This window comes from Macrotis lagotis, chromosome 1, assembly GCF_037893015.1.
Source record: "Macrotis lagotis isolate mMagLag1 chromosome 1, bilby.v1.9.chrom.fasta, whole genome shotgun sequence".
Taxonomy (NCBI): domain Eukaryota; kingdom Metazoa; phylum Chordata; class Mammalia; order Peramelemorphia; family Peramelidae; genus Macrotis; species Macrotis lagotis.
The window spans coordinates 725,528,630-725,544,876 of NC_133658.1; the positions used below are offsets into that span (position 1 = coordinate 725,528,630).

The 16,247-nt window shown below is 37.2% G+C and overlaps 1 protein-coding gene across 1 annotated transcript in view; it reads right to left on the bottom strand.

Annotated features, from left to right (window-relative positions):
* KL (klotho) overlaps positions 1-15,324 on the bottom strand; it is a 67,483-nt gene extending 52,159 nt beyond the window's left edge. Inside the window, exon 1 of the mRNA XM_074216058.1 lies at positions 14,536-15,324. Coding sequence (XP_074072159.1) covers positions 14,536-15,324 — 789 coding nt within the window. The remainder of the gene's footprint in view (positions 1-14,535) is intronic.
* Positions 15,325-16,247: the final 923 nt, after the last annotated feature.

Consider the following 16,247-nt stretch of genomic DNA (forward strand, 5'->3'; position numbering starts at 1 on the left):
TTTGTATTAAATATCTATTATTAGCAAGGTAATCTACTAGTTATTTCTAAGGGGTAAAAAGGAGAAAAAGTAGTCCCTACCTACCACTCAGGAGCATATGGAACACTTGAAGAGGGTTCAGTAATTCCAGAATCCATGATTTTAATCATTTGGTATTTACTCCCTTTCCCAACATAAGATTATAACCTCTCTAGAATTTAGCCTTCCAAAATTATTCTGGCCAAAAAATTTATCACCCCACATCCCAACTGGGGATGTTTCTCCAAATTTATCCTGACTGATGGTTGGGTAACAGACCCAGTCAATGAGCTGAAGACCTTTCAGCTTGTTAGGACATGCTGGAGCTTGTATCCAGTGGCACTAACTTTGAGAGCCCAGTAAGACCTCTATAATAAGCAAGGCATTGGAATGGGACTTTGACATCAGAGCTGGAGCAGTAATGTTGTTGTTTGATTGTGTCAGTCATGTCCAACTCTTTTTGACCCCATTTGATATTTGTGTGTGTGTGTGTGTGTGTGTGAGTGCTTTGCCTTTTTCCTTCTCCAGCTCATTTTACAGATGATGAACTGAGGCCCAGAGTCACACAGCTAGTAAAAGTCTGAGGTTGAATTTGAACTCATGAAGATTAATCTTCTTGATTGCAAGCAGTGTTCTACCCACTGCACCATCTAGCTGCCCAGAGAGGCAATGTTAGCTTCATAGTTTTTATTTATAAAGCTGTATGTATATATATATATATATATATATATATATATATATATATATATATATACTGTATATATAAAAAATAAAACTGTATATAAATACACAGAATCTTGTTTGATCCTTACAAGAATTCTAACAAGTAATGCAATTATCCCCATCTGACAAATGAGGAAACAAACTAGGAGAGATTAAGTGTCACATGGTGGTAAAGAGTTTTGTGTTACACACATTAAGACCATATCTTAACATACATAAACATAGAAACTTTCAATGTGACAAAGCAAATTCATAGGCACTGGGAAACAGAGGTCCCTAGTTTATGGGGCAGCTGCCAGTAATTTCACATTGAAGCATCATAAATAATCATGATGATGTATAAAAAGGCAGCACCAAGGTCTCCTGATAGTAATGATTATTAGAATGCTAGAAGTGTTTTTATTGAGTCAAAACAAATAGAAGCATTACAGTGCTGTCTGATGAGAGTACCTAAATCCTGGTCTATGGTTTAGGATTATGACAACATTTCATATTAGTTCTGTGTTCTCTTTTATTATTACATGTTTGTGTGATTCCACTTTTGTATCCTTTCTGTGTAACTAGAACCATAGCTATATTTATGTATATGAGGAGAGGCTTGGGAATTTTCCCTCTTGTAGAATGGGTAAGAGACCTAAATTGATTAGAATCATAATAGGAACTAGACTGAACCCAGTCTTAGATGTTAAGCATATATCTGCTATGTCTGCTGATGCTTAATTTAGTGTCTATAACACATCAGACAATTAATAAACCATAGGGGACAGGTTATATTTCCTTCTCTCATAAGGGTATAATAGTGGGGAAGAGGTTGCATCTGAAAAGGGTGTTATTTAACATCACAGAGAAAATAGCACTCATACTCAAACTCTGATCTCCTCTAAGTTCAATGTTTTATTCAATTTATGACATTTCCTCTTCAACAGCCTAACAAAAATTTTATTATTACATGGTTCTAATTATATGTTACAAAAAGTGCTTTTGTTTAAATATGTTAATATGATATTCCTGACTCACCATCATCAAATTTTATATAAACTTTGAGTTGTATGTGCATATTACTGTGAACTTCTAAGCAGTGGTTCCATTAAGTATCTGATATCTAGGAAATGATTGTCCATTTCAGTTTGGATAAATCTAGAGAAATTGAGTTCTTTTATTCAACAGCATTCATAAAGCATCTATATGTGCTTGTAAGATAAATGATATTTAATACTTAGCCTCAAAAATCCGAATCTAGCAGGAGAGATAAACCATTATGTAAGGCGTGACTAGGTGGCATAGTGGATAAAGCACCGGCCTTGGAGTCAGGAGTACCTGGGTTCAAATCCAGTCTCAGACACTTAATAATTATAATTACCTAGCTGTGTGGCCTTGGGCAAGCCACTTAACCCCATCTGCCTTGCAAAAACCTAAAAAAAAAATTATATAAATGCAATTGGGCTTCAATGATAACCTCTTTATTAAAATGTTTTCTCTCTGAGGTCACTAGTGACTTCTAAATAGCAAATCCCATGACTTCTTTCATTCTTTAGACTCCCCAGTTCCTATTACTGTGGGTGTTGACCCGCAAGTGTCTACCCCTGGCCAGGTTTTTTATTTTGTTTTATTTTTGTCATTCTGCACCAAGGGCTCTTAACCTTTGTAGCTGAAATCTCTGGATTCCTTCTCAGAATAGTATTTTAAATAAATGAAGAAAGATGTTAAATTTCAGTTAGAAGTTAGTAAGAGTAAAGATGTGATTTTTTTTCCCTTCCAAGTACATAGATCCCAATCCCAGATTAAGAACCCCCTAATGTACACTGTCATCTTTGGCAACATCTTTTTAAATTTTTATTTTTATTCTAAACCTTAAAAAATCACATAAAATTAGTATTTCTATGTTCAAATTATAATAAAAAAGAGAATTGCATATGAAACTATATACATATATATATATATATATATATATATCTATATTACATGCAGCTTGCTTTCCCTTTTAAATATCTAAATTCAACATGAAACTTCCAAAGATATCCTGCTTCTCTGTTTCTTTCTATTTTCTTCTGTGCATTTAAAAAAATTCTTCAATTACCCTCTTTTCTTAAATAATAACCCTATTTAGTTAGGAGTTTATTTGGTAGTTTCCCCCCTCCCCAATGAAAACTAAAATTTTTAGTTATAAGTAGTCACAATCAAGAAAACTAATTCCTTAGACTAACTCACATGTGCAATAATATGCACTGGTTGCAGTTGAAAATCTAAGTCTCTATGCATCTTGAGTTCATCACCTCTCTGTCAGGTGATGGATAGCATGCTTCATTATTGATTCTCTGGTTTTGTGGTTGATTACATTGATTAGAATTCTTAAGTCTCTCAAAATTATTTTTCTTTATAATTTTATTAATGAATACTTTTCCCCCTGAGATTCTGCTTACTTCACTCTATCAGTTCATATAAGTCTTCCAAAGTTTCTCTGAAAAGTTCCCTTTCTTAAATTCTTACAGAAATAATAATATTCCATTAAATTCATGTATATAATTTGTTCAACTTTCCAATTAATAAGCAACTCTTTAGTTTTCAGTCCTTAACTAATAAAAAGATGTTATAAATATTTTATATATAAGTGAATGAAGAATGTATTGTTTCTTATGTGCAAAGCACTGTGCTAAGCAATAGGGATACAAAACATAATATGAATATATTATTTTTCTATATCACAGAAACATATGACAGCCCTTGTACCCAAGGAACTCAGATTCTAATGGGGGAAATAATACACATTAGCTAAAGTTCAGATGTAAAAGACCCATAGTTCTCAGGGTGCAGTGACAAAGTATATGTTAGTGCCTTTTATTTAATGTCATTTCCACTAATATAAAACTACTCAATAGTGTCATGGCATTTGGTGGCAAGATCTTTATTTTCTAGTTCTTCAATGGTTTTGACTGTAGCATCACAGGAGCAGTTACCTAGGTGCATCTCCACAGGAATTGCTTCCTAAAATAATAGCTGAGGTCAGCAGGCTCAAAATTTGCTATTCCTAAGGCTCTTGGGTTCAAGGGCCTGGGCTGTCTCCAATGGTCTGAGGAGAAAAAGTGGTCAAGGTGATGATGAGTTGACTTCTGGCACATGTTGTCTTTTTATCTTTCCCTCAAGATAATGCTACTACAAACAATGCTAACTTGTCTCTTCTCTGTGTGGTGATCCATCAGCAGTTGAAGGAGATAGTTGATACCTTCTCAGTTGATTTTCTCTCTTTTTTTTTAATCTCTTTGGGGTATAGGCTTAATAATTGTATGACTAGGTCAAAATTTAATGAATTTTTTAACATAGTTCCAAATTGCCTTTCAGAATGGCTGGCTAGACTAATTCACTGCTCCACCAACAGTGCCAATTTTCCTATCACCCTTCCACCAACTGTCCCATATATTTGCCCTTAGAAATCTCATTTACTCACTTCAAATCGCCCTAACTGTACTATCTTGCAACCCACACATCTTCATCTTGTTAATAATCACACAAGTATATATGTCAAATGATTTGCTAAATCTAGTTAAACTATGTCTATGACATTCATCTAATCTAACACTATATTAGATATTCCAGTTTAGAAATCATTATAACTTCTGTTTCCTTCTTTTGTTTTAGGTTTTTGCAAGGCAAATGGGGTTAAGTGGCTTGCCCAAGGCCACACAGCTAGGTAATTATTAAGTGTCTGAGATAGGATTTGAACCCAGGTACTCCTGACTCCAAGGCCGGTGCTTTATCCACTATGCCACCTAGCCATCCCCTGTTTCCTTCTCTTGATGTTCCATTTAAAAATGAGTTCTAGAACTACCCATAATCCAAGTCAAGTTCATTTAATCTATAGAGAATTCCATTCTTTCTTTTTTGAAAGTTTCATCTTTGGCCTTCTCTGTTCCCATGGTACCTCTCTTGTCTTCAATGTTTCAAAGATAAAGAGTAGTTTGGTAAATACACCTGCCCATTTTTTCAACATCTGAGGATACAGTCAAGTGCTAAAGGCAACTAAATGCTATCTTTTTCTCTTGCTATTCCCTCACTTATCTTGGCTATCAGCTCCCTATTAGCCATAGTTATTCTATCCTTTCCAGTCCAAAGATTATTCTCCTTATCTACAGAATTTCTACAATCTATCACTTCTATAAAATCAGGAAATAAGGTTAGTCTGTCACCACCTATTTCTGGCAAAAGGCACACTAGGTTTTTATAATCACTGCTTCACTTGAAAATTTTCAGGGCGGCTAGGTGGCAGGGGTGGCTAGGTGGCAAGGGGCGGCTAGGTGGCACAGGTGGATAGAGCACCGGCCTTGGAGTCAGGAGTGCCTGAGTTCAAATCTGGCCTCAGACACTTAATAATTACCTAGCTGTGTGGCCTTGGGCAAGCCACTTAACCCCATTTGCCTTGCAAAAACCTAAAACAAATTTTTTTTTCAGTGTGTCCATTATCATATGTTATACAATTTTTCCAAGTATAGAAGTCAAGCTCAAAAGTCCAATTTGATGATTCAATCCACTTTTTTAATGAAAATAGAAATAGTAACCCTAACCCTTCTTTAGCTATCCAGCACCTCTTCTATTCCCCAAGACCTTTCAAAGATCTCAAAAGGCAATTCAGTATCATACCTGTATGTTCTTTCAGTATTCTAAGAAATAGTTCCTTTGTGTCTGGTTACTTAAAATTACTTGAAGGCAGGAAGAGTTCTTATATCAATTACTTTCAGTATTAACCATGTTAATTTTTTTTTAGCTATCCTTCCTAGTCAAAAGATAGCTCATTCTCCTTAGGGGGAAAAAAGAAGCAAAATGATAGTTTTGTGTCTGAACTTCATCTTCCTCTTGCCTCTATCATAAGAAAACAAGACCATTTTAATGTCATTGACATTTGTTGCTAGCCTTATTTCGTTCTAGACATTAACATTACTGAACCATGCTGTTCTTTTAAATTTGATCTGAATTTCTTGCTTTTTTCATGTATATTTGGCTTGCTAAAAATCTTAGTTGGCTGCTCTGTAGCAGCATCAATTTCTACATGTATATTCAGAATGTCATTCTTCTGTTTCACAACTTTCTTTAGCCAACTTCCTTTACAGATTATTTGATCAATGAAACCTGCCTCTCCATCTTTATCCTTTGAAATCTGCTCTTCTAAAATCTAGGGTGTACCTCAGACTATACTCAACTTTATGATGGAGTCTTCATTCTATCACTAGTTACTCCTTGTCAATAAAAATTGGTACAAAAATAATAACATCACTTGTCCCACCTTTTTAAAGATGATCACTAAGTCAAATTAATTGCTCTGCTTTTGACATAAAGAGTCCTCCAGAAGATGTCTGGATAGCTAAAATTCCCCATCACTATAATGTAATGCTCAGTGCTAAATTTGTGATCTAATTTCTGAATTTTTTCATCACTTGATCTAAATGGTCTGTATTATAAACTCTTGAAAATACCACTATTGAATCTATTTTTATTGATATTCATCCAGACTATTTCAAGTATTTTTGTCTTGTCAAATCCAACGGGGTTAAGATTTTAAAAATTCAACTAACTCAATAAACATTAAGCGCATGAGGTATTGTGCTAAGTGTGGAACAAGTTCCATCTGGTCTTTATTAACCCAAACATTCCATTACTCTAAATTCAACAAATATTTATTAAAAAGCACTTGCTATATGGTAGCTCAGGATACAAACAGTGGAATGACCAGTAGGAACCAGTGCTTGAACATGTGCAGTGTACTCTGCTGCCAACCCACACAAATGCTTTAGGATCTTGCTTCCAGGAATGCGTAATGACACATGAATGAGGGGGCAACAGGTATCCTGTGACTATTTCCTGTCTAGTTACTGTTTTAAAGTCTTTGAATTGACTACTGAGAGGGAACTGCATATGCATAAAAACTTTACAATGGAGGAATCCAATTTTTCTCTTTCCTCGTGGTGATCAAGTAAAGGATAGTTGTAAACCTCTAGGTAGGGAAAGAGATAGCAGCAGAAATTTCCTCTCCTAAACCATCCTGTGGCATGAACACCTGACACCTCTACTTCTTCTGCCTCTTTGTGTTCTTTCCTGCCCTTAGGTGAATGATTATTGAGCTGAAATGAATCTGGCTGAGACACTCTCATCTTTGAAAGTTCTCAGGTGACTCCAGAAGTCCAACAATGAGTCTATGACAGACTCTGCTGGAGCTGCTGCAACTAAGAACTAATTCATCCTTAAGGATTCCTATTATAAATGAACCTACCAAGTTGCTCAGACATAGAATCCTATATGCAAGAGAGAACCTGTGCTAATCAGAAATTGAGACAAATGGCAGTAATTACTTTAAATTTGAACTTACTTTTTCTGGTTTCCTAGGGACCAAGATGGTAAAGAGTAAATGTGGGGCTTAGTTTGGGGTCAGGGTGTATTTCTGCTCTTTTTAGACTTTCTTACTAAATAATCTTTTGTAAAGGTGATACAGTGCATAGAGTACTGGCCTTGGAGTCAAGAGATGGACATTTGATGCTTACTAGTTGTATGATCTTGGGAAAGTCACTTAACTCTGATTGTCTCACATCCAGTCATCCCAATTCATTTCTGGCTACTAGATATAGATGGCTCTGGAGCAGAAAGTGAGGCTAGTGATTTAGCACAGCCCCTCACCCAAATCTAATTCATGTGCTTGTCTGGAACCACCTCCTTGATGTCATGGTCTTATTCAAGAAGAAAGGACAAATCTCCTCCTCTTCATCCTCCTCATCATCATCATTATGCCTTTGTAAAAATTAATTCATGCTAATTGTTTATCAATGCCATCAAGAAAATACAATTCTGGAGATATATACTGGCAAATGATGCTTATAGGATTATACTGTATAGAGGCTTGAACTGATAACTTTAGAAGAACCTCTTTGCTCCTTGGGGCCACCCCCTACAGCCCTGAGAGAGATAAACTGAGCTCTGAGAACCTGCTTCACCAGTGCCAGGGGAACTGGGATGAGCTCCCAGAATAGATCCCTTTGACCTCAAAAAAGTTATATTCCTGTGAAAGAGTTAGAATTTAGGGTGAGAAAGGAGAAATAATTTGAAATTACTAATTCTGTTGCCTTGCAAACTTCATCTAGGTGAATATTCTAAAATTCAGGGGGAAAAGGGGGTATGTTGCAATTTGTAGTCAAAAAAAGTTCTTTATTTGTCCACTAGATTTGATTAGTATGTTTTGGAAAAAAGATGCAAAGGTTTTATGTACTGAATACTTCTAGCAGTCATTTTATGCTGTAACACAATGAAAGAATAATTTGAAATGTCCTGAGGAATCTCAGAGTATCTCAATATCAACATATATTCAAGTAGTTCCTATTTGTTTCCTTTTTATTCTTCCCAAAGATATATTTTTGCCTTTCCCTTAGTTTTTGTGACTTAAAAATAAAATTTACTCATTGAAAGAAAAGTTATCATTTCCATTAAATGAGATAAAGTCACTGCTATAGAATTTAGCTAATATATTTCATTTTGAAAAACTCTTTAAAAGATAAGTAGACATATTACAATGGAATTCGAAAAGCAAAACAAGTCAATTAAATGAGATTCCACAATACTACAGCCCATCAGTCTGGGTAGTCCCCCATGGTTTACCATGGAATATTATGGAAGATATTGTGGGTAGTTTCTGAAAAGTTGTTAAGGAAAAAAGAAAACAGGCAAATTCCATACTTAGATTGTTCCTGATAGTAAATGCAGAGACTATGGTAGAATTAGCAATAGAATCCATGAAATAAAGAGGAAAAATGAAATAATAATAAAATAAAAGACCTTTTCAGTGTTGCTTTTTATAAATGAACACAATTTTAGTGCCAAGAAATGCCATTCATCATGATATGTCAATATTTACTTTGTTACAAGTTGCTACTGTGAAGGTTTCTAGTAGAAGGAAAGACAATTTTCCAGCAAGGCCCAAGCTATGCAAATTAATTATTCCAACTCTAGTTGGTGGCACTTAGGAGTTATTAATTGAATGCCATGAGTTATCAAAATCAAGCTTCCTTAATAGCTATCGATTGTACTGAATTATCTAAGAATTTCCATTATTAGAAATTCAAATTTCCTAGTCAGACCTACCAATCCAGGGATCATCATGTTGAAGAAATAGTGGGGTTTTTTTAGTTTTTTTTTTTTTTTTGCAAGGCAAATGGGGTTAAGTGGCTTGCCCAAGGCCACACAGCTAGGTAATTATTAAGTGTCTGAGACCAGATTTGAACCCAGGTACTCCTGACTCCAGGACCAGTGCTTTATCCACTGTGCCAACTAGCCGCCCCTAAGGAATAGATTTTCAAAGATGGTAATATAATTTAGATTAAGCCAAGAAAATTCGATTTTGAAATTAAAATGATAAAATCAAGTTCTGTAGAATCCTATGTTGGGCTTCGTACTATTTATAATGAGCAACTTAGAGATTGTACAGTATTAAAAATAGGTGGCGGGGTGTGGGGAGGGGAGGTCACACTCACATAGCCCACAAATCTTCGAATATTGAAGATTAAAGTAATTTGCCAAACCATAATAAAATAAGCTTTTATTTTGTTTTGGTTTGGTTTTGCTTTCCATACCTGTTATTTTCATCAGTGTGGGGAACTCTTGGAGACAGAAATTCTTATAACCAATCTACAATTTTGCAATGTTTTTATAAAGTTTCCTGAGATACTCACTAAAAATGACCTTTAAGTTTACTAAAATATCACAGGGAAGACTTGAATCCAGATATTCCTAACTTCAAGTTGCCTGTTGACAAAATCATCACTCTAGCTGTTATGAAAATAGAGGATAACATATAAATCAGAGGAATGTCTTAATATGAAACCCATTTGGATGGTGGCACATGGAAATTAAAACTCCAAATCCAAAGTCAAATTGAATAAAACTAATTAAAAAATAAAACAAAACTCATAAACTAAAAGCAATCAATAGTGTAGAGTGATTGAAGCAAGAAACAAATTGCAATTGGTAAAATGATTACTGTAGTGAAGATTAAATGTCTCCCATTTGCAAAATAAACAGATTGCAACTCAAATCTATCTTCTCTAGTTATTTTAACAATCAATACAAATTGTTTCACAGTCACATAGAGTTGCAATTATTCTATTAGCTGTGCCACAGTCTAATATATGGTTATGTAGAAATATGATCTAAGCTTCTAGACCAAGGGTTCTTAACCTGAGATCCACAGACTCCTTGGGAGTTCTGGAAAAGAATGCAGTGGATCTATGGTTGGGCAAAAAAAATACATCTTTATTTCACTAATTTCTGTCTGAAATCTAACATTTTCTTCCATTACAAATAGAGACTCTCTCTCTCTCTCTCTCTCTCTCTCTCTCTCTCTCTCTCTCTCTCTCTCTCTCTCCATATATGTATATTTACATATATATGTGTGTATATTTATGTAACAAACCACAGTAATATTGTAGTACTTATGAACACTGTCATCAATAGAAATCAAATTTTCATATCACATTATAGATGTTGCAACTCTATCAAAATATCATTTATCCTCTTCACTACTCCTGAAATACTATAGGTACTGGATCCTCTTGCTTATATTTTATTTTAAATTCAATTAATTTTTTTTATTTAATAATTTTATTTTTTCAATTACATACAAAGAAAATTTTTAACATTCATTTTTGAAAGTTTTGAAATTCGAACATCAACTTTTTCTCCTCTCCCCTCTCCCTCCCCAAAACAACTTGGCTATATTTTAAATATGTCTTTATTATTTAATGAATTGATAAAGTATGTTACTCTATTATATATTTGATTTTAATATTTTGGTGACTGTATTTTAATGTAATTGGTTTCCTTTGTAATTCTATGTATTTATTTTATATATTTAAAAACATTATTCTGACAAATGGTCTATAGGCTTCCCCAGACTGCCAAAGGAGTCCATGACACAAACACGTTTGAGAACATTTATTCTAGAACCTATGGGCCATGTCTATTTAATAATATTTATTTCTCAAAAGTCTAAGATCAAGACTTTATTTGAATATCACCTAATGAAACTCTCCAAATAGGATATAAATGCTTTTCGTTTATGGTGATCATGAGTAATCCTACTTCTACTTACAAACAGGTTTCAATTGAATGTTTTTCTAGTCAGACCTGAATGTCACTGGATTGATCATTGATCAAAAAGAATTTATTAAGCATATGCTATGTGGGAGGCAGTGAGAATACAAATACAATGAAAGAAACAAAAGGTTACAAAAGGTTAATTAAGAGCCATACTTTGAGAGGGATAAGAAGATAGTAAAATTTTAAGAGACACACAGGAATATTTAAAAGTCAACCAATTTATTTCAAGAAGATGAATTTATTTATGAAATAAATCATTAAGCAAATAATGAAAACTAATTAATAAGTTTAATTTTTTAAAAATTCATCATCAAAATATTAGTTTGAGCCTACATTGAATGTTTTAAATAAAACATATCAGTAATCTGAATAGGGTAGGCTCACAACTAAGTTTAACATAATTCTATATGCTAAGGGTGTAAAAATGAATTCATCCAATATTAAAAGATAGGGACTAATACCATGATTTTATTGCTATAGAGGACTCCTGGTGAAGAAATTTCTTCTACCAATCCAGGTCAATACCTTTTCTGTCACTTAAGACTCTGAAGATTGTTACCAGAATAGATCAGTAGCAGGACTTGAACCCAAGGACTTCTTGGATTCAAGGCCGGCTCACCATCCAATATCACCTATGACCTCTCTAATCTAAGACTAAATAATTCAAAATAGCCAGAAAAAAATTGTTTTTTCTTTCCATGTTGCCTTTAATTGTTCAGTATTCTTAGGAATTTGTGCTTTTGATTGAATTAAAAACAATTCTCCTTTTGATATTTATCAGAGAATATGCATGCAATACTCGAACATGAAATACATATATATATATATATATATATATATATATCCTTCCCCATACCTGAAAGATGTATGGAAAAAATAAGACTCCACCTTCTTCTTCAGATCTATTATTTTATCATTGATTCTTTTTTTTTGAAAGGCAATGGGGTTAAGTGATTTGCCCAAGGTCACACAGCTAGTGTCTGAGGCAGATTTTGAACTCAGGTCCTCCTGACTAGAGGGCCAGTGGTCTCTCCACTTTACCATCTAGCCATCCCTCCATCATTGATTCTTACAGAGATATAATTTACATTGTCATTTGTAATTATTGTCTGTGACATAAAAGTAAATTTTTGTTTACATTTAAATTTTGTCAAAGGAAATCCTCCTAGAAAAAGATTACATAATTAGACTATTACAGATATTTGTTATATGCCAGCTAATTTGTTCTCTTTTTAAAAACTGCACAAATTTCAAACTCTACTCAAATTGTTAATATTTTATAGCAATTACCATTCTATTTGCAACATCAGCAAAAATAAGCAGTCATCTGTTACTAATTTCCTTTAGTTACAAAGTCCACTATTTTAATGTTGTTATTCTGTAGTTGGTTTTTTTCTGTGTGAAGGTTTCACAAATATAAGCAGTAGGGAGGTTAATAAAAGGGGAGAGGGGTAGCTTTGACTAGTGCATATAAGAACTCAGTATTTTTTGATGACTGTAAATGTGGAATGTATAATTATGCATATGATGCAAACAAAATTCTTTATTTTATATATGGAATAGGCATTATTTCAATGACGACAATACTATTTCTGTACACATAAAAAAATAAGATTGAGATACTTATCTAGAGCTGTGGTTCTTCAAAGCTTAGTATTCCGAGTGGTCCATAGACTGCTTATGTCCTTAAGACTTATGATGGTATCTATTTTTAGTTTTGATCTAAATTTGATAACTTAATTATAATATTACTCAATTACATCTCATCAAAAGTAGTCTTCATTAAGCTGTTATATTGGGTTTGGGTTTTTGAGGGAGTTTTGTTTTGTTTTTCTTCAATGGAAAGCAGAAACATAAGTAGATAGTCCCCACATCCTTCTCTGGTTGAAATGATCCATGGAGAGACCAAAAAAAGTATTCAAATAATTTCTCTAAAGTGATAATGTCATCTGTGAGGAACAAATTTTAAGGAGCAGCTTTTGCCATTATTTGAAACCTTAATATCACTTTATAAAGTAATTTATAAATACTATTAGTTCAACTTTGTGACATCCTAGTGTTAGATCTTTGAGTCTATTCACTTTTAGTCCTAATTTGGGGTAAAAAAAGTTTTTATTCATGTTTTTGATCTAGAATGTAGTCAAAATATGTAGATATTTAAAGTAATTCAAGCAAGAAGTTTTTAGCATAACCTTTACATTGAAACTAAACAACTTCAATTATGTAAAATGCAAATGAAGTATTTTTGTAAAAGAGAACAATATTTGCAGAAACTGTAGACATTTAAATAATATGATTTCAGTGAGCTGAAACCTTTCAACATAGACCTACTACCCAAAAGATTAAATGTTACCTAAAAAAAAAAGAATAGAATATGATGCTTAACCTATTACCAATCATTGTTCCATAGGGGTATTCTTTGCTTTTTTACCATTTTTATCTAAAAATTGTATTCAACTTACTCTTAGTAATTTTTATCAGGTAGTGGGTTAATATGATTTATTTCATTCAATGTGGAAGATTTCAAAACTGGAGATACTGCAGAGAAACAAATATGTATAGATCAACAATCATAGTATATTAAAAACAAAATGTGTATTTTGACCCTATTTTTGAGATAGTCTATGAGATTTTGAACCAAAAGATACTCGGAATGGTAATTTAAGTAGTTCTGCTACTCTACCACAGGTGATACTTTTAAATACAATTTGACCCAGAGATATCATTTTGAAACTAATGTATTTTCTATATACACAAGAATTGTTGCTAGAGTGATTTTTTTTCTTGGAAGGGTCAATGTATCCTATTCTTTTTGACAACAGTTAATTCACCCCATATGCACCCACTACAAAAAGACTGGACATTGATTATCTGAATGACTTCGGAAAAACTTGTGTCTCTGGACTTCCTCTTTCTTCTACAATCACTAAAGAAGTAAAAAACAAACAACTCCAAACAAAACAAAAACTGAACAAATCCCTCCTAAACCTCTAGGTCTTACTCATTACATAAATTCAGGGTGATTCCAAAGATGCTCTTTTTCAGGAAAGGAGCTATTGGGTACCAGGGTTAGATGCCCTCTAGGGCATCCAAATGAGGTATATATAAAAGTCAGTTGTTATTATAATTATTTTATTACTACTATGTTTATTTGGGCTTAAATCCTAAGATCCTATGAATTTCTTCTTACCCATCTCAATTGACTACTTCCCTTCTCTGTTCCAATTTAGTACCAGTTTTGTAAAGTATGGGTTGCTACACTTGGTTTAGTGCCCTAGAAAGGCAGACCCCCAGCAACGGAATTAGATACTTGGGATTTAAGTCCCAGCCCTTATTCTTACTAGCTCTGTGACCTACATTTTTCTCATTTACAAAAGGACCAAGTTGAATCTGATGCCCGAAGGTCTTTCTCATAAGTCTCTGCATAATGTTGTTCCTCAGGTGCCCAGCTCTGGTGCCAACACAACTTTTTGTGCTCCTTTCCTTTCGGATGGGAACATCTGGGACACTGCTTCTATGTCAAGCCCCTTTTTCCAACTGCTTTCTTCGGGTGACCGTGGACCAGTCTCCCCTCTTTGGGCCTCAGTTTCCCCTTGGGAGCGGCTGACCTGCCCCCACTTTCCCGCTGCTCTGCCCCTTCCCCAGCCCCGTCCCTGCCCCGGGACTCACCAGGAGCAGGTTGTGGGCCACCTGGTAGCCCAGGCGCCGGCTGCCCCGCACGCCAGGGGCAAGCTTGCCGGTGGCGTAGCCGTGCCAGGCCACCACGTAGGGGTTGTCGATGGTGATCCAGTGCTTGACCCGGTCCCCAAAGTGTCGGAAGCAGAGCCGGGCATAGTCCCCGAAGAGGTGGGCCACGGTGCGGTTGGCCCAGCCCCCGTAGAGGTCCTGCAGGCGCTGGGGCAGGTCCCAGTGGTAGAGGGTGACCACGGGCTGCACGCCCAGCCGGCGGAGCCGCTCCAGCAGGCGCCGGTAGTAGCGCAGCCCCTCGGGGTTGGGGGCCCCCGCACCCCCGGGCAGCACGCGCGCCCACGAGACGGAGAAGCGGTAGTGGGTGACCCCGAGACGGCGCAGCCCCTCCGTGTCGCGCAAGAGGTTGTTGTAGCTGTCCCCGGCCACGTCCCCCGTGGGGGGCAGTGGGGAGCCGGCCCGGGGGTCCCCCGGGGGCGCCGCGGGGCGGTGGGTGAAGGTGTCCCAGATGGAGGCGCCCTTGCCGTGCTGGCTCCAGCCGCCCTCCGTCTGGTAGGCAGCGCTGCCCACCGCCCAGTGGAAGCCGTCGGGGAACGTGTCGTGGAGGAAGCCCGCGGCCTCGGGCGTCGGGGCGCCGGCGAAGCGCAGCCAAGTCCGCGCGCCGTCCCCGGGGTCCGCGCGCGAGCCGCGCCCGGCCAGGAGGCAGAGCAGGCCCAGCAGGGCCGGCGGCAGGGGCTGCGGGGCGGCCCCGGCCCGGCCGCGGGGGCTCATGCTGCCTGCCGGTGCGCCCCGCGCTGCGGCCCGGCCCCTTTATCTCTGCCTCCCGCCCCGCCCCGCCCGCGCCCCTCGCGCGCGCCCACCTCTGCCCCCCGGGGGGCGAGTCTGTCAATGATCACCTGGCAGCCCCCGCCTCCTCCCGTAGCCCGGGACTCGGGGAGAGCTCTGGACGGGGGAGGGGGCGGAGGGAGCCCCCGCTGAGGAGCCCCCGGGCCGGGGGGGATCCTGCACCTTCCGCAGGGGCAGAGCACCCGGGGAGACAGAGCACCTGCTGGCCCGAAGCCCGCTGCCCTGCTCCAGAAAGACGCAGCCGCTGCCAGGGGCTAGTCAGGGAAATCTCTCCCGTTTGTGAGCCCAGGGATGCCTGTCTGTGAGTCCACTCGGGAAAGTGAGAGAAAGACTAACTTTCCTAAAGTGCAGAACTAGATCTCGGGCAGAAACCTGCTTCCTCTCCTCTGAAGAGGATGGAGGCAGGCCAGAAAGAGAACCTGCCTCGGTGCCTGGATACCCAGACCTACTCCGAAAAGCTTTTGCTTCCTCATTTCCTCACAGAGATCGTTACCTAAAAATATACTTTACCTTGAAACATAGGCAGAATTTTTTTTAATCGGCTGGGGAAGGAAGAGGAGGGAATAAGTGCTTTTTTAAAGTGAAGACAAATTTCTCAGTGAGCCAACTGTAAAGCATTCTCAGGACATTGTCCTTGTCACACATTTGTCAGTCACTAAATGAGGTCCTCTGAGGTATACCTGATTGTGATAGAAATGTATCTTATTCAATGATTCAGAATTTAACTGTTCACTTTCTGGGTGGTCGGTGTTTTTTTTTTCTCTTTTCTTTTTCTCTTACCCTTGGCTTTTAGTCATTTCATTACCTATTAGTTTTTTCCACGAGATTATGAAAAGTGTCTGATTGAA